The sequence below is a fragment of the Penicillium digitatum genome, chromosome 5, assembly GCF_016767815.1.
Source record: "Penicillium digitatum chromosome 5, complete sequence".
NCBI lineage: Eukaryota > Fungi > Ascomycota > Eurotiomycetes > Eurotiales > Aspergillaceae > Penicillium > Penicillium digitatum.
The window spans coordinates 3,068,883-3,093,030 of record NC_089388.1 but is presented as its reverse complement, the minus strand read 5'-3'; the positions used below and the strand labels follow the sequence as shown (position 1 = coordinate 3,093,030).

The 24,148-nt window shown below is 49.2% G+C and overlaps 9 protein-coding genes and 1 non-coding gene across 10 annotated transcripts; 3 read left to right on the top strand and 7 right to left on the bottom strand.

The window, feature by feature from the left end:
* Positions 1–244: 244 nt before the first annotated feature.
* On the bottom strand, positions 245–3,813 carry Pdw03_2284 (Protein efr3; the record flags this gene model as incomplete). The annotated part of the gene is made up of 2 exons (XM_014681420.1): positions 245–3,527; positions 3,599–3,813. The coding sequence occupies 2 exons, from the start codon at positions 3,811–3,813 to the stop codon at positions 245–247; spliced, it is 3,498 nt and encodes a 1,165-aa protein (XP_014536906.1).
* Positions 3,814–4,762: 949 nt separating this feature from the next.
* On the bottom strand, positions 4,763–5,176 carry Pdw03_2283 (RNA polymerase II mediator complex subunit Soh1, putative; the record flags this gene model as incomplete). Its single annotated transcript, XM_014681419.1, has 1 exon — positions 4,763–5,176. The coding sequence occupies one exon, from the start codon at positions 5,174–5,176 to the stop codon at positions 4,763–4,765; it is 414 nt and encodes a 137-aa protein (XP_014536905.1).
* Positions 5,177–5,240: 64 nt separating this feature from the next.
* Pdw03_2282 (uncharacterized protein) lies at positions 5,241–6,089 on the top strand (the record flags this gene model as incomplete). The annotated part of the gene is made up of 3 exons (XM_066100135.1): positions 5,241–5,243; positions 5,578–5,624; positions 5,723–6,089. The coding sequence occupies 3 exons, from the start codon at positions 5,241–5,243 to the stop codon at positions 6,087–6,089; spliced, it is 417 nt and encodes a 138-aa protein (XP_065957862.1).
* A 1,821-nt stretch (positions 6,090–7,910) lies between these two features.
* Pdw03_2281 (Pal1 cell morphology) lies at positions 7,911–9,685 on the bottom strand (the record flags this gene model as incomplete). Its single annotated transcript, XM_014681418.1, has 4 exons — positions 7,911–8,665; positions 8,748–9,156; positions 9,215–9,462; positions 9,631–9,685. 4 exons carry the CDS (start codon positions 9,683–9,685, stop codon positions 7,911–7,913), a joined length of 1,467 nt encoding a protein of 488 aa, XP_014536904.1.
* A 1,712-nt stretch (positions 9,686–11,397) lies between these two features.
* On the bottom strand, positions 11,398–14,311 carry Pdw03_2280 (Nucleic acid-binding, OB-fold; the record flags this gene model as incomplete). The annotated part of the gene is made up of 5 exons (XM_014681417.1): positions 11,398–11,494; positions 11,553–11,722; positions 11,779–14,087; positions 14,147–14,256; positions 14,307–14,311. The coding sequence occupies 5 exons, from the start codon at positions 14,309–14,311 to the stop codon at positions 11,398–11,400; spliced, it is 2,691 nt and encodes an 896-aa protein (XP_014536903.1).
* A 383-nt stretch (positions 14,312–14,694) lies between these two features.
* Positions 14,695–14,785, bottom strand: Pdw03_tRNA165. The gene has a single exon. It is a non-coding gene; the product is annotated as a tRNA-Val (tRNA).
* Positions 14,786–16,320: 1,535 nt separating this feature from the next.
* On the bottom strand, positions 16,321–16,729 carry Pdw03_2279 (uncharacterized protein; the record flags this gene model as incomplete). The annotated part of the gene is made up of 2 exons (XM_014681414.1): positions 16,321–16,512; positions 16,574–16,729. 2 exons carry the CDS (start codon positions 16,727–16,729, stop codon positions 16,321–16,323), a joined length of 348 nt encoding a protein of 115 aa, XP_014536900.1.
* Positions 16,730–17,956: 1,227 nt separating this feature from the next.
* On the top strand, positions 17,957–19,761 carry Pdw03_2278 (Metaphase-anaphase transition protein (Mlo2), putative; the record flags this gene model as incomplete). Its single annotated transcript, XM_014681413.2, has 4 exons — positions 17,957–18,045; positions 18,109–18,163; positions 18,226–19,687; positions 19,754–19,761. 4 exons carry the CDS (start codon positions 17,957–17,959, stop codon positions 19,759–19,761), a joined length of 1,614 nt encoding a protein of 537 aa, XP_014536899.2.
* Positions 19,762–20,204: 443 nt separating this feature from the next.
* On the bottom strand, positions 20,205–21,834 carry Pdw03_2277 (Serine/threonine-protein kinase; the record flags this gene model as incomplete). The annotated part of the gene is made up of 3 exons (XM_014681412.2): positions 20,205–21,273; positions 21,327–21,480; positions 21,744–21,834. 3 exons carry the CDS (start codon positions 21,832–21,834, stop codon positions 20,205–20,207), a joined length of 1,314 nt encoding a protein of 437 aa, XP_014536898.2.
* Positions 21,835–22,290: 456 nt separating this feature from the next.
* Pdw03_2276 (Sugar/inositol transporter) lies at positions 22,291–23,806 on the top strand (the record flags this gene model as incomplete). Its single annotated transcript, XM_014681411.2, has 2 exons — positions 22,291–22,389; positions 22,445–23,806. The coding sequence occupies 2 exons, from the start codon at positions 22,291–22,293 to the stop codon at positions 23,804–23,806; spliced, it is 1,461 nt and encodes a 486-aa protein (XP_014536897.2).
* Positions 23,807–24,148: the final 342 nt, after the last annotated feature.

Genomic DNA, 24,148 nt, shown 5'->3' with positions numbered 1-24,148 from the left:
AGTAAGGAAAACTGACAAAACAGAAGGGACATGTGTATCTTGAACAGGTTGGGGGCTTACCATCCAGCAACTCGGCATTCAACATGAGCGCAGACAAAATTTATGCAGGGCAAGGCATGGCGAGTAAAAAAAGGAAGAAGCTATAACAGAAAGAAAGTTGTATAAACATATGAAGAGCCAGGATGTGGAAATGGCAGCAAAGATATCTGGAGAATGACGCAAAAGTGCAGATCAAACAAAAAGATCAATAGGGCGGCCGACCAAGGCCTCCGCTAATCCGCCGTCTGTTGTGAGACTCGCTCAATGGAGCCTTGGAAGCAGATTTGACAGTTGTCGGGCGACTTCCAATTGTCGGCGTGGTTTCACTTGGCGCAAGGAACCCATCTAAGAGCTTCCTCAGTTGATCCCGGTGACTACCATCTAGAGCATCCGACTCATAGTCGTTTAAGAGTTCAGGAATTGCAGCAGTGGCAAGGCTACGGTTGGATCGGCTCTTGTTGAGATTTAGAGACTTATTGTTCAAGGCACTGGCTTCAGCCCTGTCTCTCGCCGCCGAGGGAACCGGCGCGGTGTATGGGCGATTATTTGAGGGCTGCGCACGCTTTGAGTCGTTTGGGAAGCCACCTCGGATCGACAAACCGGCTGGGATCGGGGGGACGGGGGGGATTTCTGCGTCTGACTCAATCATTTCTAAATTCGGAGCCTCGCCGGTTAGGGCTTTGTCACCTGGTGGGACAATTGCCGCAGCCAAAGCACGGGGTGTCTTCGTTTCATTGTGATCGGGTGCTTGTGGGCTCTCTGGATGTATCGAGGTAGCATCTCCCTCTATCTCGGAAACAGAGAAGTTGCCGCTGACCATGCTATCGCTCCCGGAAGAGATGATGCTAGCATTCGACGCGTCAAGTCGTCCACGCAGTGGACTGAGGCGTCGAGCATGGGAGTCGTTAGTAACCGAAAGCACGCGTCGAAGCTCATTGACGCGAACAGGCGAGCCTCTGCTCGAGCCGTGGGATGACGAGGCTGCTATCTCCGGGACACTCATGCGGCGGTTATACTGAGAGCCGGCGGGTGAGATATTTGTAACCGCATTGGTTTGGTTTTGATTGTTGCGAGTATTTTGAGTAGCCCGAGAGCCATTGATCGATAAAGTTCCAGTGCTTTCCTTATCGACGGCTGCCAAACACGCCTCACGAGACCACGGAGACAACATCTGTTCTTTCACGACGGACGGGAGGCCACCCTCGACTTGGGATTTGACTGTTGTTGTGGGGTGCCCGAGAACCGGGAACGTGAATCCTTGTGCTGGAGAAGAGGTCGAGGGGCTTTGTGGAGGAGACGATGCCGACATGCGATAAGACTCTTCAATCGTAGAGACAAGTCCATCGACATTACGGAAGGGTGTCAATGGAGGTCGAGAAGTGGAATTGTTGCCAGACCTCTTCTCATTGTCAAATTCAATGGCATTAAGATCCACTGGGGGCAGGCAGATTTTGGAAAGCCAACATCCCTTGCCTTGTCGCTCTTGAATCTCATTACTGATCTCAAGTCCCACGGGGGAGGACTGCATGTTGAAATACTCAGACAGTGCAAGAAGATATCCATGTATCAAGCTTCCAATGTTGACGCGAGCTGCGACAGAGCTCAGTTCTATAGAGTTTAACAAGTCGTCTTGCATTTTGAGGACCATAGGAACACCGAATTGGGCAGCATTAATCCCAAGGTTCTCGACAAGATTTGCAAGAAGTAGGTGCAGCAGGAGAATCTCAGCGTCATCAACAGCTGCCTCAAGTGCAGCATCGTATATAGCCAGGTGCAGAAGCCGTAGGAAGTTCGACTGAGCCACTAGCGCCACTTTATCCCTCTGATTCCCGGAGGCCGAGCTACTTCGTCGGATCGACCTGTCCACCTGCTCGCTTTCTCTTTTGGGGGTTGTCTTGATGTACTTGGGTGAATCTAATTTGACCTTGAGGTCGTCCGCATAGGTCTCCATTTGCAGCCATGATAGGAATGCATCTGTGTATGCATAGCGAACATCACGATCCGCATCACGAAGAAGTACTTGGGTTCCTTCCCACACATGGATTCCGACTGGCTGTCTAGATTCGACGCCGGACATGGTTGCTGGCGTCCTTGAATTGGCCACAACCAAGATAGCCTTGACGGATCGGAGAGCAGTCAGTTTAGCAGCAGCATGCGAGAAGCTACCTGCGCTTGTTTTCTCTCCATATGCCTCAGATCCGGAATTTGCTGAGCCCTCATGTGCCACACTAGATTCGTGAACGGTCGCCAATGTGGATGGCGTAGAACTGTCATGGTGGAAATTAGGCTTGAAATGCCTGAGAATCGCACGCATCATGTCTGCGACTTGGTCTCTGTAGTACATGTGCGTTGCAAGATCTCCAATACATTGCTCCAGTAGCGTAAGAAGATCCTGTCGTCGGGGACAGATTTGAACCACGGTGTCAGTCTGTCGATTTGATTTCTTCTCTGATTCTGCAGACCCAGTACGCTCTGGCGGTGAGATTATATCAGAAGCGTAGTGCATGAGCCCAGAGAGGATGTCCATGACGCTAAGTCCAATCATATTCACAGAAGAACTGAGAAGCCAATCCACCACAGAAAGAATGGTGAATGATGACTCTAAAGCGTCCTCCTTTGGGCTTGTATCGTGGAGAATCTCCATAGCTGTGATCAGGATGATAAAACGAACTTGCATTGGACACCAGTTCGCAATGAGCTCGATCAAAGATGTTGCCCAGTTGCCACTTTTGCCCTCGTTGATCTGGACATGCTTTTCGCTCCGTGGGAAGCCCTTGCTTGAAATGAACTGTAGAACAACCGTTACTGCAGTACGGATCTGGCCCCGGTTACTGCCCGAGACGATGGTTTGCTCGAGACAGCGGAGGGCCAAGACGCGAGCGCCCAGTTCCGCCTTTCGATCTGCTTCCACAGCCGACTGCGCAGCCAACTCGGGGTCACCCTCTGCCGTGTCCACTGTATGCACCGTGTTGACACTCATTCGGCGGGGTTTGGGCCTCTCGCGCTCATTCGGGTCAGGTTCGGTAAGTTTGGACTTCAGTGTCGTAAGAAGATCTTCATCGTCAGAATAGAGATTCTTCAGAACAACCGGCAAACAGAGCTTCAGCGAGATTCCCCCATCGGTGGTCAAGGTCTCTGAGCTGACCACAGCTCTAATAGCTTGCAGTCCCGCATTTCTCCATCGGATGGCCATCTGCGGGCTGAAATTTGAGTTCGAGTTGGATGTAAATTCCGGGTCGGCAAGGCTAGTGTAAGTTCGCACAACTTCTCGGTATTGATGTGCGAGGCCCTGGTCAGCCGCGATGGCGGCAATGTCCTGATACTGACAGAACATTTCGAATGTCACAATCGATTCCTCTACCATATTTATGTCATTTGATCGGAGAACGGTGTCGATTATTGTCATGACGGATCGGGCGTAGATAGGCAGGTCGCGAGGAACTTTTTCAATGAGCGCAGCCAGGATATGCAGCGCCACCTGAACATTCCTGTGCAATGAGATCGGTCAGCCATTCGTCTTGTCGAGTCTGATGATTCAGGCGATCAAGTATGCGCTCACCCTATTCTGCGTCTCCAGACATCCCGAGCAACTCTCTTCTCCAGGAAACCACCGACCTTGGTCAGTTTGCTGCGGCGCGTGCTCGTATAGTACAGCAGGTAGGAGAGTTCACTCGGATTCGGCCGGACCTCCGACACTCCCTTCTGGTATTTTGGATAACATTTCAAGGTCAAGACCTGGTGCTTTGGCCGACAAGACTGGCGAACGGACTCCATTGGGATCGTAATGCCACACGCAGTTCCAGGTGGCGGGGGCCTACGAAAGAGCGCGACGGTCTTGGTAGTAGGTGTGGAAGATAGAAGGGAGACAAGCCGGCGTGTTTGAGGGAAGACTAGTTCACGGCCATGGGAAAGACGTGGGGATGTCCGGACGGCGTAATGTGGACGATAACGGGCTAAGGTGGTAGTTCAGGGCCGATTACCAGGGGGGTGTGGGGCTTTGTTGTAACGGCAGTCTGAAAAGGCACAGAGACTCTTTGAAAATGGACTTTTTACTGAATAGACCCGAATGCAAGTTGGAAAGACAAGATGATTGAAGAAGACAAAAAATAATCAGGATGGATCTCTTGGGATGTTCGGGCATATCCTATTTTCAAGCTACCAGGTTGACCTGTTCATCTTGTCTGGTACGTACGCATACATATAAAGATTCTTTAGGGCTTGTCCGGTTTAAATTGTATCATTTTGTTCGAAATTTTGCTCATTTTGAGGTGATAGGTACTGCTAATTGCAGCCATGATGACCTTCATACCCAGGAGAATGTGGCGATAACTTCAAAATGACATATCGTCTTCAAGAGGTACATGATAGGCACACTAGTACAGTAAAGAACTTTCCAATTGGTCCGTTTCCCCCTTCCACAATTCTCTGCCACTGTCATCAGGTCAAATGGGGAACACTTGAAAAGTTGAGGGCGCGCTGGGGGGGGGGGGGGGGGGGGTTGTTCCAATGGACAACTTCGGAGCCTCGGTTGCACCTGAAGCGCGTTCACACAACTCTCCTGCTCAACTTGGTCAAAAGTCGAGTTTGGTGGAAATAAAATCATCCGAGTGTAAATGCCCTATGCAGCTTAAGATTACCAGAGCACATTCTGTTCGGATATTTTTGCACCCAGGAAACAAGCACATCTCGGTCGCATCAAACGTAGGTGCGGAATTTAAACACATCATGTCTTTCCATTTTGACCATCTTCCTTCGTTTCATCTGCCGTTTCGGTCTCGGTCTGAGCTGGCTCGGAGACACTGACCCCTGCCAGGCCTTCAATGACCTGGGGTAGGATAATGTCACGTCGGAAGGTATCCTCCTGGAGCAGTCGAAGCGCTCGTAGTGTGGGGCCGGGATGGGTGAGGAACTGAGAGTACTCCGGTGTCTTCCAGTAGGAGTAGAGATAGGCTAGGTAGGCTGCAAATGCCTCGGCGTCTGGTGAGGGGGAATCATTGTCGTCGTCGGCACGTGAGATACCCAGGAGATTGGGATAAGTGACTGCCAGGTGTGACAGATAGTAAGGGTTGGCGAGAGATGAGACGAATTCAAGTTCGAGAGTGAATCGCGGATTGGTCAGGGCTGATCGATCCTCCATGGTGATGTAGAGAAAGAACCTCGGGGTGAGATGGCAGAAGCTGGTGAGAGCTTCAAAAGGTGAGATGGTACGGGCAACGATAGCGTCCAATAAGGTTAAAACGATATCGAACATCTCTTTTTTTTTTTTTTTTCTTGAGTCTGCTTTTCAGGAAGAAAGCATCACTCAATTTCAAAGTCGAGTTGAAGTATAGATGTCCATCTCGTTCTGACATGCAATACTTCATCTTTCATAAACCGTCGCTATCCGCCAGACTAACAATTTAACACTTTTTCTCCTCTGCTCGTATCCTCAAACTGGATGCCTTTCTTCTTCTCAACTCCTTTCTATTTCGACTTCATTCTCCAGCCTAACCTTCATCTTCATCCCTAGACCACCTCAACTTCTTACGCGAATTGTAGTTGGAGCAGCTTCAATTCCTTTTTGAAGAGCCCAGCGTTCTTTTAGCGTAGGCCTAGCCAGCTGGATCCACTGGGAGACTTTTAGTGGCGAAGCCAAGAGAGTCAACATGTCTTGCTGATTGTGCTTCGCTAACAAGATATGCAGCTTCCTCAACGCCTCAACGCCTCAACCCAACGACCAGGATAGTTCTGGGCAAGGGTGGTACCTAATTCCAGTGGGTTTCTCCCATCTGGTTGATTTTATCAACCCGAATATTGTGACACTGGTGGCTCAATCCAGAGGTGCTGGTATTGCCGGACGCAATGAAGCGAATTTCGCCGCGGATTTGGCAGTTGTCGGTGTGAACAACGATAGCCAAACTGCCTTTGGAGGCAGAGGATTTGCATTCTTGTTTGACGAGGTAGACTATATATGTGCCACTGGCCAGAGCGACCTTATTCATGCTGCTAGTGATGTTATCCATGGTATCTCTGGTGCTGTTCATTGTACAGAGTCGCTTTCGAGGGATTGATTTGGAGGAGTCAGAGAGATAATAGAGAGGTCTATGATCAACACCCACCGGAATAGGGGATATTATAGAGACAGAGTTACACGGCGAACGATCGCGATCAAGTTCTCTTTTTCCTTTGTCTTATTCTGCTTTTTATTACTGTTTCTCCGTTTGAAATCACAAAGCGCCTTTTGTTTGAGATTCATTTCAGTCTCCCAAGCCAATACTGAGGCTTCAATATAATTCTAGAGGCTAACCCGTAAGCCTACAAAGGCCAATAGATTCAATAACACAGACTATGTGTATACACCAAAAAACATCAGAACCAAAAGATAAGCCGCAAAATTTCAACCAATCAATCGGAAGTGCATCAAGATACCCTTTGTTTCAAACTGCATCAAAATGGTCCCAAAACAAGACATCCCTTGCTTCCCCCCCCCCTCCTTTACATCGACAATAGATGTAGCCTTCGTAGTCGATTCACTGTCTGGGCCTAGGTCAGGCAGACACTGAAGAGAGTGAGCCCAATTCCCAGGCTAGCCCTCGAAAATGGTAGTCCCAAAGAATCTTAGTTCACGAGGCTTGCAGCTTGCTTTTGAAAGCCGGTGAAGCACGCTGGATGAGGTGATATCTATCGACAACGAAGAGTGGAGATCGCCTTTATCTCTCTATTTTTCTCACTGAATTGATCCAATAGGTATGAGTAGGCTTGGGCGAGGGAGGATGGGAGATCTCCGATGTATATGCTGAAGGCTTTCAACGAATGTTGGCCCATGGTGATAATCTATGATTTCAATTTAATAGGGATTCAAAGCTTGATTATGGATAGACTTGAGGGTGATAGAGACACATTCTCACGGTAAGTGTTGCTTCTGAAATAACTTGAGAATCCTTACTGATCTAAAACATCTTGACATGGACACAAAGTCACGGCTATAGTAAGTAGTGATTTCCATCATGATTCTAAAAGGCTATGAGCCTAACAACGATATATCATCTGAGATACCATCTATAGAGAATAATGTATGATCTTCTTGTGGAGGACCGAGGGAATGAGGGCAAACATTATATCGTATGAACCTATGTGCACAGCGTTCGGCTTGATGGTCCAGTGCGCACTAGGAATTCCATAGTTGAACCTTTCATTGCCACCAAAACGTTTAAACCCCGACTCCAAGGGCATGGTCGATTCCTATAACTAAGCCACAGGTTTCACAGTGCTCATTCGCCGGCAGGGTGATGATATCACACATGACTCGGTGTCATGAAACTTGTAGGATCTTATTTTAAGGACTAAGGATGTGGCAGGGCAATTTAATGCCATGTGTGGGATGTGGCTGTCCAGTATGTTGTACTCTCACCAACGGATCGAATAGAGACGGTAACGTGTTGGGATAACCTATTTCAATAATCATGATCCAATTCAAAGATACTGACATGGGAAACGGCAATCGGCAAAAAAAAAAAAAAATACAAGTTTCCTTTCTGAAAGCAAGGTTGGTGTGAGGTACAAGAAGAAAATAAACCTTGAAAAAAAAACTCCAAGTCATAGCCATGGTCTTAAGATCAGGGCGTTGTGTTTCATGACGGTCTGGAATCAGACGCATTTCGAAGCATTCTATTCCGAAATATATGAACGCCATGTTGAGCACTAAGTGTTCATTGGTGCCCGATGTTGGGTATTAAAGCGTAGAATCATCTCTCCTCCTCGAGGAGTTAGATGGTGAGATGGTGAGATAAACGTGGGATTGATACATCCCGGAGGTGCATCCGAGTGAGAAAGGCCCGCTTGCTACATCGACATAATTCCAGGACAGGCTCAACGTATGACTGCTAGGTGACTCAGTCACTGGTCCGTCTCTCCGGCTTGGGTTTGCGCAGACTCTTCATTCGGTTCAAGAACCCACTACCACCAGGGTTGAGCTTCGACTCTTCGTAAGGTCGGTCGTTGGTGGTCTTGCGCTCCATTTGCTTGGGACTGCTAGACGAGCGAAGCCGACCACCCTCAAAGCGAGCTTCGATGCTCGATCCCTTTCTGTCCCACTCTTCATCATATTCTTCTTCTTCGTTGTAGGGGCTTCTCTCATTGGTCCGGGCAGACCCAGAATAACTGGAGCTCGGCGGTGGGGGAGCTAGAGGATAGTTGTCATTTGAATAAGACATGCGGCCGGATCCAGCACCTCGGCCCCGTAGCCGCTGAGCCAGACTCTTCTTTCGTGCGAGGCCACCATTCTGTGCCAGACTGCTTTCATTTTCACTCTGACGGCGCGCCATGGCAGATCGACTCGCGGGAGCTCCGTCGAGGAACGTGCTGGTTCCCAGTCCCATACTCTGTGGCCCATGAATCGGGTCCACTCGGGCAGTGGGATCTACGACGCCTGTGTCAGCACTGCGGCGAGCCGCGGTGGAGAAGTCGTTGTGGCCTTCCTCCATCGTGCCGTGGAAAAGATTGAGATCAATATTAGAGTTGTTGGGGCCGGTGCCGCCTAAAGCCATATTGGTAGAACCTTTGGGGAAGGCTTGCATAGGCGCGGTGCGCATGCCACGGCGATTGCGATGGGGGTTGCAGGCATCAAATGGACCATCGTGGTGGAACACTTTGATAGTAGTTAGCATGTGAGTCGTATACTCGCAAGAGAGAGAAAACAAAGGAAAACGATAAAAGACCGAAACACTTACTCCCAGTGCCGTAGATACTCGTCACATCCAGCTTGTCAATGACATCAAGTCGTCGGTCCTTGCGGCCCGAGCGCGATTTGCCATCTTTGCTACGACTCTCGCGATGGCGCCGTTCGCGTTGGCGCTTCTCGTCATCGTCGTCATCGTCGTCAAAATCTAACAACTTCGAGCTTCGGTCCATTACCGACGACTCCGAGTTCCGCCGGGGACGACGTGGCGCCTTGTCTTTGGCAGTTTGGGACGAAGTGGGGGGATCGGCAAATATATCGAGCAGATCTTTCTCTTTCGGTGCCGCCGATGGTCCTGATGGACGCTCCGGGCGCTCCCTTCGGGGTCTGTTGGGGTTCGAGGCAGTGCGTTGGGTTACATCAAATGGCGCGGGCAGAGCAGGCTTGAGGGAGAGGGCCTCCTATTAAACGGTTAGACCCGAATTGAACACGCAACACGTAGGTTATTCACAAACATACAAAAAGATCCCGAGTGTTGCTTGACATATCGTTTTGATCTATCGGAGAGATCATGCTGACACCAGTCGACATGCCAGGGGCTGACTGCGGAGACATCACCTCTGTGTCGTCTAGGAACGGGTTTGTAGAGCGTGGGCGTTCCGGGCGGTTGCTCGACGAGATAGATCCACCAACTGAGGGCGTAAAAGCGCGGTTTCGGAAGGGGTTATTGGAGCCAAAGCTGGCCGCTGTTGGAGAGGCTTGGTGTTCTGTTGTTCGCAACGATGTTTGAAATCAGCCAAGATTCTGAAAAGGGTAGACTTTTTGGATCAAGAGTCAAGGAAAGGTGTCGTTTTAAGGATCAGGAGGAGTTCAGACCATCCCCAGCGGTAATGCATGATATCCAGTCATCAGGGGAAACGCTTCAGGTTACGTACCTTGCGGGGCCATCGAGATGCCAGGCGCATATCCAAGCGCTGGAGTGGCATTCATCGTGATTGATCTTTCGCCTCTGAAACACAGTGTGGGTGGAGAGGCGTTTGCGTTCAATGAGATGCCGTGTTAGGTGTCGCACGAATGCGGAAGAAAATGGCAGGAGGTGTTGCTGAAACAAAGACAATCAGGGGTAAGACAGTTAAGACGATCACAGCGCAAAGTCAATGATGAAGAGGTTAGCAAAATAATAAAGGATAGAAAGAAAAGAAAAGAGGTCTTAAGGGGAGAAAGGAGGAGGAGGAGGAGGAGGAGGAGGAGGGGGGGGGGGGGGGGGGGGGGGGGGCAAGGGGACTAGGGAATAGGGAATAGGGAACACGGGAGAGGCGAGCACACGTAAAATGCCCAATGATCGTCTCCTTGGGGGGATTTTTCTTCTGTTCCTTGAGCCCTGTCGATCTATTGATTTCCTTCTTCTCGTCTGCTTTTACATTTGCTGTCTATGGCTGTTATACTATTATTGCTTGTGATTCAATTTTTTTTCCCTGAAGAATCCCCAGGCATGCTTTAATATAGCCTCAGGGGGCCAATATAAACCATCGGCAAAGGTTCCACTTTGATATGTGATAGATGAAAGGTACTAAACGCACCGTGAGAATGGAAGTCCCAACTATGGAGTACTTCAGGCACCTACATAAAGGGATCAAGGATTCCTCGGTTGCCAAAAATAGTCAATATCCGGAATGACGTTGGCATTCCAGATCGATTGTCATCTTTCGGGAATGTGTGCAGTTACAACAATGTCTCATCTTTAAAGGTCCATTTGAACTCCAGATCTCACACAGTCCAGAGAAATCCGAAATGGCCCCATCTGTCGAGGTCACAGTCCCTGTGGATACCAGAAGATTGGTCATAATGACTGGTGCCTGGATTTGGCCCGTTCTAATGATAGTTCGCGCTGCATATAACACCTCGAAAACACCTCGAATTTCGAACATTATATCAATCTTTCCAGCCAGCCTAGCCGGCATCTAGAATGCGAAGCAGTACTCCGTACAAGGTATTCTTATCAAGGATTCCTCGGCTTGGAATGCAATCACAAATCAGGTCAGTGTCTGAACCAAAAAGATAATTGTGCTTGCACACACACGCGGACTAGCTTGCAACCGTTGAAAAGGCTATGTTGTACTTCGTAGAAAGATCCTCGACTACTGCACTTGTAGGCTTTTTGGTCGAAGGGGAAACTCCAACAAGATCTAGACCTCGGAACTACCGCACTAGACCGGTATCGGAATACCACGTTGTATTGCCGCGTGTCATGGCGACCCGCAGCCCTAGGGTTCGATGCAATCACGGGCGATGCCCGGATGTGGACGGAGAGCCTTGTTTTAGGCTAGAAGCCAGGTATAATATATAATATATAAAAAAAGAGTTTATGTATGTTGTATGCAAGAATGTTCCGCAGGCACGGTCTTAAATGGGCGTGTTCCAAAGGATTGAGAATCGAGTTCAACTCAGCATGTGCTGTGGAGAAACCACGAAGATAGGATATTGAACAGTGCAGATCGCTACCTTACAATCCAAGTCGATCTCCAAGGATGTAAACTCGAAATTTCATTCACTGGTTTTCCATTCATTACCGTACCATGGCCCAATGCAAGAATGGAACCTCTGTCATAAACGCCACACACATAAAATGCAAACAAGATGGTATAAGACACTAAAGAAACCATGCAACTGGGGCACCCCCGACCCTCTCTTTAGAAGGCTGTTTAGTGGGCGGTGGACTGAGCCCGCGGCAGGTGAGGGTTTGAGACCGGGATGCCCGCACGGCGCTTGGACTGGGGTTTGGGTCTGGAGAGTGTGTATCTGAGAGGTAGATATTAGTACAAGGTTCCACTAGATTCAAGGACTGAAACAAACATACTTGGCAAATGCACGCGAGAGTGCCTTCTTGCAGCTGACCTTTTGGCTGCCGATGAACGAATCCACAGTAACAGCGATGGCACGGTCAATATCCAGCGAGGAGCAGTACTCTGACAGGCGCATCTTGCAGAAAGATTCTGCAATACGCATGATGGCTTCAAGGTGACGAACCTAGAGATGCGCATTTAGCAAATGGTCAATGTGCAACAAGTGCAGAGATAACTTACTGTAATGGGGTACGCTCCAGTAGCAAGGGACTCCCGGCGCATGTCTGCAAAAAGACGAGCGACCTTGTCCTGGTCGATTTGATAAAGCTTGGGGTGGCAACGCTCGCGGGCATACAGAATGTACTTTCGCAGGAGCTCCTGCGGGATTTCGCCTTCCTTTTCCTCTTCGGCTCTTTGTTTCTCTGCGGCGCGTTTGGCGATCTCCTCCTGTGATGGAGGAAGTCTCTGGCCATCTCTGTTAATGCGGTAGCCCTCATTGTCAATGAGATTGCCGTCAGTATCAACCAAGTTGCCCTTTTCGTTTCGGAGAGGACGGGCCGGGTTGGAACGGTGGTGCGACTCGATCACGAAATTGGCCAAGCGCTCATCCTCAGCAGGATCAACCAGGTCACGCACCACACAGAGAATATCGAAACGAGACAAGATAGGGTCCGTCAAGTCGACATTCTCTGAGAAGGGGATTGAGCTGTTGTACCGACCACCCTTGGGGTTAGCGGCGGACACGACAGCACAGCGAGCCTGCAATGTTGTCACAATACCGGCCTTGGAGATAGAAATGGTTTGCTGTTCCATAGCTTCGTGAATAGATGTCCGATCCTGGTCGTTCATCTTGTCAAACTCATCGATCAGACAAACACCCCGATCAGCCAACACAAGCGCACCACCTTCCAACGTCCATTCGCTGGTGAGAGGATCGCGGCGAACACTGGCCGTGAGACCGACGGCACTAGCACCCTGACCAGTAGCAAACACAGCGCGGTGGGCGGTCTTCTCAACGAACTTGAGCACTTGAGACTTGGCGGTACCGGGGTCACCAAGAAGAAGGACGTTGATATCACCACGAATATTCATTTTGCCCTGGGCCTGTTTGCTAACACCACCAAAGAGCGAAAGTGCAACGGCAGTCTTGACGTCCTGGTGGCCGTAAATACTGGGTGCCATAGAGCGAACAATCTTGTCCACAATATCGGGGTCACGGGAGAGGGCGCGGATTTCGCGCTCATCCTCTTCTGTCAGGTTGAAACCAGCCAGCTGGTCGTGTGCCTTGACTACATGATTGGCCTCAATTACAGTGGCGAAAACTGGGAAGCCGTTTTTGTTGTTCAGCTGGGCATCGTAGCTGTTGCGGTAGACACCGGTAATCTCAATCTCATCACCAGGTTTGGCACTGTCGATCAAATCGGCAAGCAAAACGACCTCACGCTGCCGCGGCAGACGACCTGCGGGAACCGTGCCGGGTGACTCTTGCAATGTCAACTTCTGGTAGTTGCGGTAGACTGTCTTTTCCGAATTCACAGTGAAGGGACCACGCGACTGGCAGTTCTGACAAAACGAGATCTTCACCTCCGCACTAGCTTCTTGCTGGAATGGACCCAAGGTGATACCGCACTTCTGGCAGAGGAACATGACATACTTCAACTGCGGGAAAACGCCAGTTCGACGGGTAACGACACCGCTGACACGGATCAGGCAGTTGAGATGCGACTGGCGTAGCTGACGGAGTGTGTAAATGATTGGTACATCGGTGATGCGGACGTGGATCTCGTTGTGAATATCGTGATATTGTGGGTAGTGGAATAAAGTGACGTCAAGCGCGACCTGATCAAATACCTTCAGGACTTCCGTGGGCTCGTTGGCGAGGAAGTATGACAGAGCTGCCTTGGTCTCGCTGAGGTGGGCATAGGACACTTCCAGTGAAGCAGAGTTCACCTCACCCAGTGTCTTGATTCGGTTACCGTAAACCGACTGGCCGGTAGGGTCGATGAACTCTGTCAGGAAGGCCTTGAATTCACGGTAGATGGAGCGAAGGACCTGGGGCTGTGTGACCCAGTCCGTGATGTTGGCTGCCTTGACATCTGCCAGTTCCTCCAATGACAGTTCTTCCATGCCCTCGTCGGCCATGTCAATATCTTCACGGTCCTCATCGTAATGGTGTCTGCGTCGTCGGGGTTGGCGCGAGAGGTCCAATTCCATATCGTCATCATCTTGTAAAAAGGCCGCAGGCATCCGGCGCCGACGTGCCAGTTCACGATCTCTCTGGTTCAGGCGAGCATCTAGCTGCCGACGGGTTGCGGTATCGATTTCATCATGCTCTTCGTCGTCATCGATGTATCCTTCATTTTCATAGCGATCTTGCGCTGCGTCACGATAATCCCGTTCAAAGTTGTCACCAAACAGGTCAATGCCATCCTCATCTTCAGCCAATTCATCAATATCATCAATGTCTTGCACAAGACCTCTATCCTCATCCTCATCTTCATCTCCCATGTCAAAAGGGATCGGGGGAGGGGATGAGCCTAAGGCAGTGGCTGCACAAAACCATCATCAGTCTCAAATTGACGCAACTCGGACAAAGAAGCAAACATACGACTGGAAGGAGGCAATGGAGCTGGGGAGGACATGTCATCCTCCCTATCTCGCTTACGAGTGTTGGCCCCTCGGCCACGGTTTGCGGCCGAGTCGCTGGCTCGGAGCGGACTGTGTTGCATTAGCTTTTTGATCGCAGAAAATTCACGAGGCACACTCACTCCATTGTGTGGGTGTTTCAACTGGGAAATTTTAAAGGAAAAATGAGCAATGGCCAGCGAATTATGAGTACGGATAGGTGGTGTGTATGTTTCAGTGTCTTTTTCTCGAATGTGTGGTAGCGTGGTTGATAGAATAAAGCGAGGGAGAAGGGGCGGCAAAGTCTAGTTGTGCAGCGAGTCGCGTGTTGGACGCGACGCGATTCAATTAAGCCCCAATTGGGAAGCCGGGATTTCCATTTTTGACTTTGTACATTCCTATCCAACACCTTCCTGGTTTCTTTTTTATTCCCTCCATATCACAACTTAATAAAAAATATGATGAAAAGTCGAAATTAAAAAAAAAAAAAAATTTGCGGCTCATGGCAAGATTGAGGACGCAAAAAGTCAATGATCGACGCAGGGATCGAACCTGCGACCTTCTGTGAAGCTCCCACATGAGAAATGTAAGACAGACGCCTTAACCACTTGGCCAGTCGATCATGAATTATACATTGTTGTTCTGGAAACTGTTTATCAAGGCAGTCTAACTCGATCGTTTTGGCATGCTTGAATTCCTGCTTACAGGATCCTCGGACTTGGAAATCATTCCAAGTTTGGACTAGTACCCTACACAATCTGCGCTCATCGCTCAATTTCTTCTTTCGCCTATCAGGTGACTTGAGAGCTTCTGTCGATCCTCATTCATGCTCTCAACAGATTCCCTCTCGAATTACGGTAATTTTTTTGAAACCGAGATATGGACCCATTGCCCAAAGGAAAAACACCGGTGCAATAACCCCATGCAGGTGCTATCACCGAGATAGATAAAAACATTCCTCTTGTGGAGTGGGGATCGCAGGTACAGTGGAGATGTGGATACCCATTGGTCCTTCAAGTAAGAGATGTTGAACGAAATACAGCGTACTTTTCCACTAGACCATAACAAAAACCAAGGTTCCTGTTTATGGCCTAGGGAGGCCGTATTTGAGGTTTAACAAGAGATCCTATTCAGTAATTTGATACTCCGTGGTAATCGTAGAGATTTACTGACTTCCTGGTCTCAGCTTGTTGAATGGGCGGTGCCTGATGCACTGCAATCACTTTCATCTCAGACCTTGTCAGCCCATGGAATTCCTTGTGTTCCTCCATCCATGAAGCCCACTGTGAGATACGGACAGTGGGAGCGAGCGGGATTTGCTCACAATTTAGATCCAGCTGGTTCAATCCGAATATTTCTCTACCGGTTGTCGTTTGTCAGCCTGACTCTCCAAGACACTGTCGAAGTCACGTCTACTTTTGACCACACACTGAGGGTCTTGACACCTAAGCCTCGAATGTACATGCTGTCATTAATAAGCCATCTTCTCAGCCACCCTATTGACGACAGCAGCAGACTTCATGTGCGCGATGATCTTGTGGGTTTTATATCCTCTTACATTTTGCGTGACAACCCTGAATACCAAAGAGAGCGAAGTCGACGAGGACGAGAGCGAAGAAGATTTCCAGAAAAGGGTAGAAGAAGCAGTTCAGAATATGAAACTCTAGGAGTTGGGGCTCAACGGAGGAAAAATATTTGATTATTACTGAACATGTCGTCTGCGACTGTCGGACTATCTCACGGCTAACTAGTTGCGAATAAGCGCAAAATCCTGTGCAGTCATCGTGATCTCAAGCAGCGGGCGAACAGCACTATCTGCTTCATGCAACTTCCGAACCATCAAAAGCAAATCCTCCCTTGGTTTTTCAGGGTAGCCCATGAAATCAATGAAAGTTTGTTTTGAGAAAGCCATTTCAACATCGCCGTAATATCCTCAATGTCACCATGAGCCTTTCTGACACTCTTTGGGCGTGTGGATTCAGCAATGGATGACCATCTCTTGATCGTTGTGAGCACGAGAACATATGGGTTTATGATAGGGACTGTAATCAGATGGTAAGATAAAGCTCAGAGTATACACAGTATAAAGGGTAAGGCAAAAGCACACTAAATTGGGGTATCGCCAACGCGCCCTGGTAGGTTGTGGGCATCAACATGCTAGGGACGAATGGAATTGGCATCAGGTAGCTTCATCGATTGGGCGCGGCCACCACGAAGAACCCCGACTTTGATCAACTTGTCATTGTATGTGAAACCCAGGTGATTAACACTAGTCAACTGGAATCCAGATACCTGGAGTAGCATTTGTCGGACGTTTGCCGGGTCTGCATCAACGATGAGATCCATATCCTAGTTCAAATCAGCTCGCGGAATTGTGCCAAGGGTCAAAAAAGATACTAAGAAGGCGTACATCTTTCCTCCTCTCTCCACCAATAAGAGACGCTGCATATCCACCGATGAAACCATGGCGGCAGTTAACATGAGCGAGGGCAGCAGTAAACTCCTTAGCTGTTACATCGAGGTGGATGACAGGATTCTGATGCAACTGTACCTGTATTTGCTCCATAACTGAAGAAGGCTTGAATTGATTGGAGCTAGAAAATGTGAAGGGAGAACAACTAGAAGAAGGTGTCCCAGAACGGCAATCTGGACTGGGGACGACTTTCCCAATAGCATGAGTACATAATTAGAATGTGGTCTTTATTTTCAATTCTCTTCGCACATTCTTCTTTTCTTCTCCCATTTCTTTTGCTCGCCTTTTCCATGTCCTTTGTAGATGCCTTTCTCTATCAACCTAACAATAAGCCTGGCTAGTTCCTCACACCTAGTGCAAACCAGCGCATTCATCAGTAGATCAGACCCACCGATAACCGATTCATCTTGACCCTTGAAGTTGTAAAAGGCCATTGTCAAGGCTATCGGTGCAGAGAAGGTGGCTATCCGCTTTTTCTCCCACGCCGGATTCCAAGGTTCTGAGAAGATAAACTCTGTCAAGCTGTACACTCACCTCATCACCGAGCTCAGAGAGATGAACGTCAAGTCTGCCTACTTATCTCTGACGGAAGCAACTGGCGACCTTGGAGTTTTGATTTGAGACGAAAAGGCGATCACTATTGGCAAGACACCAGACTTTATCCCGCATGAAACCAATTTAAATGAGATGATGCCGGTCAAATTGGCGAACAAGACCCGACCAATACCTTAGTGTGAGCATGATAACGGTACTCGCGCCGGGTAGCTTCGACTGTGGATTTCCGCAGCTACAAAGAATCGCAGTATCTTGAGCGTGCATAAAACCCAGCTCAATGCTCTAGAACTGTAGTGCTTGTAGAGTGAGCGATATCCAAAGCTACGACCACTTCCGCCTGTATGATGAGGGGAATTGCAAGGGGTAGAGGCGGAGATTATGGGATGACAGTCATCATAAGTCCGCGAGCGGTGTGTGTTGTATGATGGTAGTGTGAAGCAAGTTGGAGAAATAAGGTAGCTAGACTGCTAACTATGTTTCTTTAGCCTCACTTTCCCATAATAATGATAATAAATCAAGCTTCAATTTATTACAAAATGATGTAGGACATTCTAGACTTGGAAATATTGAGGTGATATTGGGAAACACTTGTGGCTAGACCGCCCTACTTTTGTTGAAATCTGCCGGCAGAAACTGTTGGGTTCTGTCGCGACTCTTACAACATGTACGTCGCATCGTTGTCCAACACATCGCCTCGACACGCATGACTCGTGAGCCGTTCGTTATTTGCCAATTTTTTCAAGGACTCAGACAAATTTTCCAACAATGGACGCCTCGCACTCGGTTGTTGCCCAGCTTACCGAGGATGCTCGTAGTGAGAGCATGGCCTCCCAGAATTCCCAGACCGCGAAAGAGTATGACGCATTCCCCCAACACTCTCTCCCACATTAGGAAAGTGACATAATAACCGATTTTAGGTTTATTGATTCCCAGCTCCAGCTAGAGGCAGATGCACGCGAGGCTCTTCCTTATGTAGGTATCTCGACCAAGCAGGTGGCGCGCGACTTGTTCCACAGCTGACCTATTGACTTTAGGCCTTTGACTCTTGCACACATGACCTTGGACCATTGCGACAAGTCCTATTTGCATGCCTCACCTGCAATCCTCCCCCTACTGACTCCAACAAATCCTACACCGCTGCCGCCGTCTGTTACTCGTGTTCAATCGCTTGCCACGGCGAGCATACTCTAGTCGAGCTCTTCAACAAGCGCAACTTTGTCTGCGACTGTGGAACCACCCGTTTGCCATCAACTTCTTGCTGCACACTGCGTGAGGATCCTGTAACCGGCAAGAAAGGTGTGCACTCCCAAGAGGCTGCAGCAGGCAATGCATACAACCATAACTTTCGCAATCAGTTCTGTGGCTGCGGTGAACAGTACGACGCGTATTCAGAAAAAGGGACAATGTACCAGTGCTTGGGACTTGGCACTGTCGAGACCGGAGGCTGTGGCGAGGACTGGTGGCATCCGGAGTGTCTCATCGGCTTGTCGCGTGACTGGAACAAGCCTGCCCCCAAGGTCAATGGAATCGGCGGCGGCGATGCCACAAATGAAGATTCTGTTGCGGAGGAAGAAGATCCGCTCCCACCTGGGTTTCCCGCAGAGGATGATTTCGACCATCTGATTTGCTTCAAGTGCATCGACTCTAACCCCTGGATCAAGCCCTATGCGGGCACTCCTGGCTTTTTGCCGCCAGTTTTCCGGGAGGGTGGATTCAAGAAAGCCGCGAATGTGACTGAGCCAAATGTGACGGAGGCTCCTTTTGTACCAGCCACCGAGCATAAGGAAACTGAGCCCAAGGAGATCGATTCTAAGGAAACCGAATCTAAGCACCAGGAGAAGAAGGAAAACTCAAAAAAGCGCAAAGTAGATGATGAAGGGCCCACTGAAGGAGAGCCGGTTACTAAGCGAACTAAAGAAGAAGAAGCTTCTGTCGAGGAACAGCTATCGAAGGTCGTGAAGGAAGAGGAGCCTACCAAGGAAGAAAACGACAATCCTACGAAGCACTCTTCCCCTAAGCACACCGAGCTCCCCAAGTCCATTCCAATGGAGTCTTTCTCTCTTTTTGCCCTGGATGATTTCCATAGTCAGCTGTGCCGCTGCGCAGAGTGCTTCCCCAAGCTTGTTCCCTACCCCCAGCTTCGCGAAGAAGAAGATACATATGAGCCTCCTATGTCTGACGATGGCCAGGCTAATGGTGCCGCAAGTGTCGGTACGGGCAGCATATACGATCGCGGCGAGGCAGCACTTAACAACATGGATCGGGTGCGTGCCATCGAGGGTGCAATGGCATACAACCATTTGCGTGACAAGCTGAAGGTCTTCCTGCAACCCTTCGCTGAGAGTGGACAGGCTGTCAGTGCGGAAGACATCAAGGGCTACTTTGAGGCGCTACGTGGTGATGAGCAGGGTATCAAAGATGCCGCTAATCACGCTTCTACTGTGGGTCGTGACGGCAAGGATGACGCCAGCGGAGGCAAGCGACACGAACAGAATGGTAAGTGACCATCAATCCATTGTCTGATTTTCCGACAATTTTCACCAACTCTTCGCTTCATGGCAGGGTACTGATTATCTTTCTACGCAATCCTTTTTATCTTTTCGGCGTTATCACCATCGGGTGCGATCTGGGGATCTTCGGGGATGGTTCAACATGTACGATATTTTGCAAATATGGGATTGGGGTTGGGAAATGGGCAATAATGGGAGGGGAAAATGAGTACAATTGGCGCATGTCAGGATGATTGAACTAACTGTCATCCTCAGAGCTCCAATAACGTCTTCAAATTAAGAATAATCCATATTCATAAAACAACATCCAACATACATTGTCGCCTTGTAGCCCCCAGGGCTGAATGGCCAAGACCAAATCCCGCGTAAATCATCATGATGCAATTTCGCCAGTTGTTGGAACGCCAACACCGAATTAAATATACGATTTGGATATAGTAGCCAGTCTGTCCACGCGCCGCAAAATATGATCAACACAGATACGCAGCAAGCAAATGGAAAGATTACTCCTTGAGGCGCTTTGAAGCCCTCATCAGCGAATCATCTGGCAGTCCACTCCGTTTGGTGCCCGGAAGACTACCGGAGCGAATATCATTGTCATCTTGGGTGACCCGACGGTGTGGGTATTTACCCTCGATACCCTCGAAGCAGTTACCACTGATAGGGCCCCCATCGGTAAAGTATGGGTGCTCAAGCGCTTGCTCGGCGGTGATCCGCTTTATCGGGTCATATTCGAGCATACGCGACAGAAGATCAAATCCATCTGCACCGGGAGTGCCAGCACTGGAGTTGGACGTGTATCCACCATTTTTCATACAGCTTTGGTACCAACTGTCAAGATTCGAGCCGCGATGGAGATGTAAAGGTTGGCGATGGAGCACCAGGGACTGGAGTTGGGAATATTCGGGCATGGAGGCTAGACCCGGCCAGGATTCTTTGCGGGGAAGACCGAGGATTTCGACAATCTTCGTCATTTGGTTGCGTTGGAAGGGGACGGTTTTCTTGCTGTCCATTTTGGCTTCTTCGCCTTTGAAGATTGGCCGTAGCGAGAGTAGTTCGGCGAATATGCACCCTATTGCCCACATGTCGACGGCAGGAGTATAGTGACGGCTCCCCATGAGTAGCTCGGGTGCACGGTACCAGATTGTGACAACGACTTTGTCGCCCGAGAACAGGGAGTTGAGTGGCTTGTAGAATAGGCGGGCTAAACCTAAGTCGCCGATGCGAATAGCACCGCTTGAAGTGACGAGGATGTTGGCTGGTTTCAAATCACGATGCAAGACCCAGTTGGTATGAAGATAGAGCAGTCCATTCAACAACTGGAACATGATAGACCGGACCATGGGTGCTGGAATAGCATGTCGCTGAGGCTGGGTATGATGGTGAATGATCTGAAGCAAATCATGCTCTGTGTATTCAAAGACCATGAAGATGCATTTATCCTCCAGAATGATCTCTTCTAGTTGAACAACATTGACATGCGAGAGTTCAGTGCACAATGCCATTTCACGGATAGCCGACTGCGACAGACCCGTGTATTGGATTGTTTCGCCTTCCTTGTCGGGCTTGAATCTGGATGAGGTTAGAATGAAGACATCAAACGTTCGAAGGACTTGTTTTTTTACTTCTTGATTGCAAACTCCCCTTTCTTGCCATTTTTGCCAACGGCCTTGTACACTCGGCCATAGGTACCGCTGCTGATGAAGCCTACTATATTATATCGATCTCGGACCCGGACTTTGCTGGTATACCCACCGGGTCTTCTTGATTCAATGGCATCTGGTCAAAACCCCCGATTAGTATATTCCGGTTGCCAGATCAAGAATTGAATGAGTTGGCATTGATCCATCCCAATTGCAAACTAGTACCATAACGCCAAAATTATCACCAAAAATCAAAGGGAAAGAGTTACCACGAGAATAGAATCCTCCAGAATTTAAGAAAGGGAACCCTTTCCCAAACATGATGGAGAAGACAGAAAGAGACAAGGCGTTACACCAAGGAATCACGAGTAACCAGATTCAAAGAACATGTATAATTACCATCGACAGTAGCCTGGAGACTCCGTTTCAAGTTACCGACTCTGGTTCGCGAGAGAGAGCCGGAGGAAGAGGGCGGGTTTGTCAAACTCATTTGTGGATCAGGATGGGCCGGTGATGTTGTCACTCCATTGGTGGAGATGTAACTTTCCCACGGTTTCCAGTTCTTTGAATATTTAAAAAAAGGAAATGAAAGATCAGAGAGATATTCGTCAGGCTTTGTCTTTGAGTTGTACAATGCGAAGAGTTCAGTCGAGTCAACGCTTAGTCAGATCACATGTCGGATCCGTGCTCAGAAGGTCTTCAACTTCTTGTACAACATAGCTTTCAACTCCTCAACTGGTTCAAGTCATTTTTTAATCTGGAAGGAGAATTCATTCGCTAAATTCAACGTTTAATTTGACTACCTAGGCACCTTTTCCGTTTGAACATCTTGACCTCACATCATCTTACCTCTACGATCGGTAAACGTCATCTTAAGCTCCGGACCTCCTATTAACGTACCTTGACCCATCCCGAGGTCGTTGGTTGATCTAGAATTCATCCTACGATGGTTTGGGGGGAATTAACCCCGTTGAGGGTTACCCCATACCTCATATATCTCGTGTTTGTTGTCACGCTTGGCCCGCTTCAATTTGGCTTCCATCTGGTACGACAGCACCCCTCCGTGTGTACTGAGCCTTACTGATAGATTGACTACCCAGGCAGAGCTTAATGCCCCCAAAGCTGTGATAACGTGTGAACGTCAAGGAACTCATTCGTCAGGCATCACTTTTTATGGTCTACCGCAATGCTTCCCTATGACTCCATCACAATTCGGCCTCGTCTCTTCAATCTACACGCTCGGTGGCTTACTTGGAGCCCTGCTGGCAGGGCCCATCGCTACCAAATACGGACGTCTGATTGCATTACGAGCAACCACAGTATTCTTTGTTCTGGGTCCTGTGGCGGAGACACTTGCGCCGACGATTTCCGTCTTGAGCCTTGGCAGGTTCCTCTCTGGAATTGGCTCTGGTGCTGCAATTGTGGTTGGTCCTATCTACATTTCGGAAATCGCCCCTCCTAGTGCTCGGGGTCTCTTTGGAGCTTTCACTCAGATTATGACCAATGTCGGTATTTTGTTGACACAATCCTTGGGGTACTTCTGGAGCGAAGCAAGCCTCTGGAGACTCATACTGGCTGTGGTCGGAATTGTCGGTGCTCTGGAGCTTTTGGGGCTTTTCTTGGTACCGGAAAGTCCTTCATGGCTTGCGGAACATCAAAAGATCAGTCAGGCACGCCGGATCCTGCAGCGGATCCGCGGTCGGGATGCCGACGTTGAAGCGGAGATTGTGAGTTGGAGGGCCACAGATGTCCCTGTATCTGGCGAGGAAGAATCCTTGCTCTCTCTATCTGGTGACAGGCCGCCTAGCAAGCCTGTAGTCACTTTCATGCAGGTTGTCAAAGATCCTTACTATCGCCCAGCTATTATTGCCGTGGTTGGTGTGATGGTCGCCCAGCAATTCACCGGGATGAATAGCATTGTCATGTACAGCGTCTCCTTACTACAAAGCATCTTACCAACGACTGCTGCACTACTCACGGTAATTATTTCTGCGGTTAATCTCGTGATCACGCTGGCGTGCTCCCCCTTGCCCGATCGCATTGGCCGAAAGCTGTGCTTGATGCTGAGCATCTGCGGTATGGGCTGCAGTTCTATCCTTCTCGCGATAAGTATCTACATGAATGCTAAGGTTTTGACGGCGATTGCCGCTTTACTTTTTGTGGCATGTTTTGCGGTCGGACTGGGTCCGGTCCCCTTCATCCTGGCCTCCGAGCTTGTTGGGCCCGAAGCTGTCGGCGCAGCACAGAGCTGGGCGCTTGGCGCCAACTGGATCGCAACCTTTGTGGTAGCCCAATTCTTCCCAGTGCTTGACGATGCTCTCGGTGGTCGTGGACAGGTATACTGGGTATTCGCAGCCATGGCCGGTTTGCTCGGGGTCTTCATCTATCAATTTGTGCCGGAGACCAAAGGCAAAGCTAACGCCGACGAGGTTTGGGGACGAACAAACCGACGACAAGACTAATCTTGGATTTGGTCTTTTAACTCATAGCACCATTATTTCTCGAGTACTTCCCCGTTTACATACTCAATTGTATAGGATGCGGGGTACTGCATTTCGTGCAGGGGCTTACGGGGATACATGTATCCAGAGCACCGCCAAGTATACAGTAGGCATCCATTTTGACCCATTTCCACCCTGTAATAACTTGCGGTGTGGAGCTCTTTTTGAAATCGACCCCCCAGTTGCCCCCAATTCGTAGTGTTTCTCCCACTTTTCCCCTCCAGGTCTCTACATTTCATTGATCTTATGATCCAACGATCTAACCCTCACAAATTTTAACCAATCCCTGTTTCTTTAAAAATA